This window comes from Montipora foliosa, chromosome 2, assembly GCF_036669935.1.
Source record: "Montipora foliosa isolate CH-2021 chromosome 2, ASM3666993v2, whole genome shotgun sequence".
Classification (NCBI taxonomy): Eukaryota; Metazoa; Cnidaria; class Anthozoa; order Scleractinia; family Acroporidae; genus Montipora; species Montipora foliosa.
Window position 1 is genome coordinate 40,731,997 of NC_090870.1, and position 6,247 is coordinate 40,738,243.

The 6,247-nt window shown below is 40.3% G+C and overlaps 1 protein-coding gene across 5 annotated transcripts in view; it reads left to right on the forward strand.

Moving 5' to 3' along the window:
* LOC137993064 (serine/threonine-protein kinase/endoribonuclease IRE2-like) overlaps positions 1-5,475 on the forward strand; it is a 12,162-nt gene extending 6,687 nt beyond the window's left edge. For 2 of the 5 annotated variants that reach the window (XR_011121804.1, XR_011121805.1), the window contains one exon: positions 1,721-2,015. Coding sequence is in view for 1 of the 5 variants with exons in the window: in XM_068838717.1 (XP_068694818.1) it covers positions 2,370-4,010 (1,641 nt within the window). In the remaining 4 variants the exon portion in view is untranslated. The other 3 variants (XR_011121803.1, XR_011121806.1, XM_068838717.1) reach the window with 3 other exon arrangements.
* Positions 5,476-6,247: the final 772 nt, after the last annotated feature.

Sequence of the window (6,247 nt, forward strand, 5' to 3'; positions counted from 1 at the left end):
GTCGGAAAAACGCAACATTCTCAAATTTGGATTAACGCACTCCATCCGGCCACAAAAAATCAAAGACTCAGATGTCTTCACATGTTTTGAGCTTATCAGCCACACCATGTCTAAGAACTTGAAAGATACCAAACAAGCAGGAAAACTTGCTTCGGATCTTTCTCATTTGGCTCATCGTTATGTTTCTTCATACCGTTCTACGGCTGCCGACCTCAAGAAACTTAGAATTCTGAAGGAGCTAAGTAAGAACAAGAACGTTAACATCGTTATTCTGAAGCCCGATAAAGGGAATGGTGTCGTAATATTGGACCGAACAGACTACGACCAAGGATTCCTTGGTGTCATCAATGACGCTTCAAAATTTCGGCCCATTAAGGACGATCCCACTCTATTGAGAAGATTACGACGAAGAGAAGGAAAACAAAGCAAAAAAAACGGGTCCGAATTATTACAGTGGCTGCCTACGGCATCCCACGGAATAAAAGTTGGCACATACGAAAAATTGCTTGTGTAGACGACTCGTCGCATAAAATGTGGCAAATTCCTGCTTTTTAGTTAGCGCAATTGGAGAACGACCAGGCAACTCGCTGTGTTTCTGCTTTATCTCTGCTGTCCAAAGGCATTCCTGACCCACTTAACTGCGAATTGTCAACGAACAATTATTTGTTCTGCTATAAACACGATCAAATGTATTTGCCGCTTCTAGAACTCAACAATAATTCATGATAGGAAAACAAAAGAAATGTTTATTAATCATTATCTGTATATCTGATACATATTTCTCTTCATTTATATAAACGTTTCTTTTGGTTTTCCCTGTTAAAATGTATTGAATCACCAAAAATACCAAGTGTACAGTAACAAATACTGACGTTTAATAAGTCATAGACAATATTCGAGTCAGATCTGTATCACATTTACAAATTCTAGATCTGCCGCTAAGTTCCTGTCTAGCTTCGATGATCGGTAACTCTCATGTATTTCAATTTCTGTCATTCGAATTTGTATGATAATTTCATATATTCTCTATCATTCATTCGTTCAACTCTTACGGGATATAATCGCAAATGAACTCTGAAGATTATTTTTTTCCAGCAAGTGACCAGAGACTCGCAAGTGATTACGTAAAGTGAGAAATTGGCAATAAAATAGACCTTTTTACCGATACGGCGGCCATTTTGATTTCTATTGTTTCGAAAGACATTATGGGATGCCCAGGGGGCAAATACATATTAATTTGCCCCCTGGGCATCCCATAATAGCTATTCGAAACAATAGAAATCAAAATGGCCGCCGTATCGGTAAAAAGGTCCTTTGTCCTACCTTTCTTCTGTTGGGTAGTTGATCCTTTGTCTACTGTTATGGTGCTGATTTACTTTGTTTAATCGAATTTCGTGTCACCAGTTCTCTCTTGAGGAGAAGCACAATTAGTGCTTATCGGGAGTTTAAACTACCATGACAACATTTCAGTTAAGCCATGGTCAACTCAGGATTATCTCAAATGGGGGTCTCCCGGTGTCCTAGCTGTAAAGCAGCAATGCCAATCATTGCAATTCTTGCTCATGGGAACTATGTTTCCACGATTTTAGCGTTAGTTTTCTTGTATTTTTTAGCTATTCCAGACTTTTTTCAATTTAAGACCCGAAAACGTGTGATTTTCTTTAGCCTTTTCAGGCTGAATTATTTGAAGTAGCTATGAATTAACCTTCGTCTTTTTCAGTTTGCGTGCTTTACACTTAAATTCTATGGGAGTTTCTTACAGGAAACGTTTCTGATCAAAATTAGGACATTTCATCAAGATGAAGACAAAACGTACAGAGAGGTTAAACTTCATACAGAGTGTGTGCCTTGTTTTGCAGTTATTTTTGGGACAGACATTTGTTACAGGGCAGCTTTTTGACTTCAGGCGCAGCCCATGTGATTCAGAATGTGAATGTTTCTCCTGGAAATCTATGACTGAAAATATCAGCACAAGTAGATTCACCGTTAATTGTACAGGAATGAAATTTGGTCTGTTTCAGGGATTTGTCATCCCGAAAGATCTGCCATTAAATACAACTGATTTAGTGGTCAACGATTATCATCTTGGTTCTGTGGGTTTAAACTCATTTGACAATAATCCGTTTCCAGTCAAGCCAACGCTTTGGACTCTCGTTCTTTCCAGGTGTCGTATAACTTTTTTATCTCGGGAAACGTTTCAAGCCAACTCTTTAAAGTATCTGAAATTTGTGGATCTGAGTTACAATCTCGCGAAATTAATTCTACAAGGTACATTCTCTCATTTACCATTCTTAGAATATATTTCTTTGTCTAACACCTTCCTTGAGGAGGTTGAACAAGGTGCCTTTAGAAATCTTCCAAGGGTTCGAATGATCAATCTGTCCTACAATGTAATTCAAGAAATACACCCCGGAACGTTTGACAGAGTCCCACAACTGAAAATCTTGGATCTATCTACGAACTGGCTAAGAAATCTTCCTTGGGAGAACTTAAATCGACTGACATCCTTGCAAGTGCTTCGTCTCGAGGATAATTGGTGGAACTGCTCTTGTGACATGTTAGGTATAATTAACCTGAACCGGTCATTAATTTCTGGGAGCAAGGCTGTTTGCAGGTATCCGAAATTCCTTAATGGTCTTCTGTTGAAACATCTCTCTCTAATAGACTTCTCACATTGCTTTACTGATGAGGAATCCAGTATCCATAGAAAGATTACTATGGCAGTACTCTTTGGCACAGTTTCAGTTGTATTCCTAATACTGAGGCGTCGGCGCGCAGAGGCACACCACTGTATTGGACAAATTGAGTTCAGTACACGCAATGTTATTGGTAAGGCTGGGCATGTTCACCGAGGCAAGCTTAAAGATGGAAGAGAGGCTGCTATTAAGAAATATTCTAGAGTGAAATTTAATTGCAAGGAGCTTGAGATACTTCTGCACGTGTCCATGAAAGGCTCACCTCACCCGAATGTCGTTCAGTATTTGTGTGTCGAGAATGACTCGAGATTTACATACCTAGCCCTTGAACTGTGTCATGGTAATCTAATAACAGTACTTTGTGATTACAGTGAAGAGTTTGCCGTTTATCTTGAACCGAGAAAGTGTTTTTCACAGATTGCGTCCGGGCTGAACCATTTACATGGAATTGGAATACAGCATCGAGATATTAAACCTCAAAACATTCTTTGGAAAAGAACGGGCAGCGACCTGAGGTTTGTCATTTCTGATTTTGATCTTGGCCACATTAGCGGGGACGAGTCGTTGCATAAAATTAGATATGGCACGCTGGGGTGGTGTGCTCCTGAACTTTGGAACCTTGAAGACAGGACTGATGCCGTGGATATCTTTTCACTTGGCTGTGTTTTCTACTTCATTTTGACAAGAGGTGCGAGGCATCCATTTGGTTCAGTTTCAGATATGGAAAATTGTCAACGAGCCATCATTTCGCAAGACTATCATTATTCTTTGACTGGACTGCAAGAATGTTATCAAGAATCTTTGCAGATAGCGTTTCTGGCGGAAGATCTGCTCCGACGAATGATTATTTTAAATCCTATCGAACGGATCAAAGCTAGTGGCGTTTTGGTGCACCCATTGCTGTGGAACAGTAAGCAAATGGTCACATTTTTTCATGATATTGGAGATTGTATTGAGGATGACAAAGATCCAAATATTGTCACTTTTAAAGAACTATTGGAGCGTAGGGCTGGTACTGTTTTTGTTGGGTCCTGGATGGACCAGCTAGACCCACCTGTAAGGAGTGATTTGCGAGGATACAATAAACAGAGAGAAAAACTTTGTGCGCTTCTAAGAGTGCTGCGTAACAAAATAGAGCACTTTGGGAAACTTGGAAACGAACTTCGGGAAATTTACCTAGAAAGTCGTGAAGGTGTTGTGGAGTATTACGTCAATCGCTTCCCAAACCTTCTCTCTTATACTTACCGTACCTTACAAAGTAGTGGATTAGAGTACCAACATGGAATTATTAAGACAAAGTCGTCGCTTAAGTAAAACGAGTTTAGACCACGGAAGGTCACGGACTGCGAGAAACCCATCTGGCAGCCCCTTCAAGGCTAAGGAATTTAAAATTACCTGTAAAAAATGTAACCATACATATTTCTAAAATCATGTGTTTCCTTTATTTAACCGTTTCTTCCAACCGAAAGCTCTTCTTTCAAGCCAAACTATGACCTCTTAATGTACTAGTAGGTCCTTGGCATAGGGCCTAATGAAAACGGCCAATCAGACCCCGGTTGTTCGAAAGGCGATTAACTTAATCCAGGACTAGCGTAAACTTTGGTTTCTTTTTCTCAAGTTTCTTTTACTTATTTTTGTTTTTCAATATTGACCTCCTCTATTGTAAAATTTTGCCGAATGTCAGCGTTGAAATACACTCCTTGGTTAATTTGTAATCTGGGATTGGCGTTAAGCGGCTTTTGAACAACCAGGCCCAGCGTTCTTTGCATCCAGAATTCAAACCCCCGACCTGTGTATCACCAGTGGGATGCTCTACCCACTGAGCTTCATCATATTCTAGGCCGGGAGCCACGTTGCTTATCTAGTTGTAGCTCTTGTTATCAGACAGATTTGGTCTGTGGGTTCAACAGTGTCATGCGCCTCAAGTGTGTACATTCAACTAGATGGTAATTGGTAGAGCATCCGACCGGTATTTCGAAGGTTGTAGCTTCGAAGCTTGCCTGCGACTTAAATTTTAAAGTTGTCCTTACGTCGGTTGCCAAGCAACAAGCTTATCATCTCTCTCACAGGCGCATTACACCATTTATCATCCATATTTGAGCTCTTTTTTTTGTTCTTGCGTCGTATTCGAATGAAAACCTGTGTTTGGAGCACAGTAGGAGTGTATATATACGTGTCTTCCGACCTCGTTTCCAGGGACGCTACAATTTCTGCCCTCTGGAGCGGTCGGAAAGGGGACAAAAACTGGAAACGAGGTTGTTTGTCCATCTCTTTTCTTTTATCTACAGCCTAGTCGTGAAACATGCTATTTCTGACAGTTCTAGCCTGGGAAATTGGCAGAAATGGATATTTTGACGGCACGGACCAGAGGACTGGGTCTGGTGGGGATTATGGGTAATTTGTCGTACAAATAGTGATCCGTTAGGGATTTGAATTAGTCTAGGTTCAGCTTTCTTTGCCTACTTTTTTGTTAAATTTTACCCTTAGCCTCCATAGGGTAGTGGCACTTGCATAGGGTTTGGAGAATACGTTCCCTCATTCCCGAAGGGTTTTGGGTTTTCGTATCCGGCAGGTGCCCAGTGTACTTTTCCTTTAACAAGTTTTTAGGAGGTCAGTACCATTAAGTATGCTTACGTATTGTTATGCTAGAGCGGAGTTTGTATGCATATGGTAAGCAAAATAAACCGGCTTGTGGCGCTTGGTGTCCTACATGCCTATGTATCTACACAGTTGTGTTGTGATTGAGTTAGTCGTGTTGTGTCTGATTGGATAGTGGAGTCAAAATCGATTTTTTATCCGTAGTGTTTCCTCCTAATTATACTTGTAAGAACATGGGTGACAAATTACTCCTTAATTTTGGCGCAAATTTTCGGCGAGAAGTTATAATTTCACATACATTTATTAACATGTTTCCATGGCAACGTTTCCTACAGTGCCAAAATGGCGGCTTATGAACATAATTTGTCACCCATGATATCACTAGCTAATCAAAAGGTATACTCTTGAAATTAGGGAATAATTTCACTTGCGTTTGGTCCAACATAAAATGATTTCCCTCGTCTAAAGGCTCGGGAAATTATTTGATTTTGGACAAAACGCGCGTGAAATTATTTCCTAATTTCAGCCGTCACCATTTGACTACCCATACTCATTTCTGTAAACGGTGTTATTGAAAAAAAAAAAAAAAACTGCAAGTTGAAACAAACTGAGAGCATGGAACGTCCTGAATATACAAGGTGCCTAAAAAGTGCATATGGCTGTAAAAGCAATCCTTGTGAACCGAGTCGACCGCCGGATTTACACCCTGAAGTATCTTTCACAAGGTAAAGTTTCGTGTAATTTGTCTCGCAATTGTGTTGTGACAAATTACAGGAGCGGAAAGTGCCTATTGAAGTAGACATTTCTGGCGCTTCAGTTTTGTTTACCACAACCGTTGCCAGAATAAGAAGTCGTTTCCACTTTTTGCAAGTTAGCTCGTTGCGTTTCGTCGAATTAATCAAACGTTGCATAGTGTAGCATCTTTCCTGAAAGTTGCGCGGCAATGTTTTGTG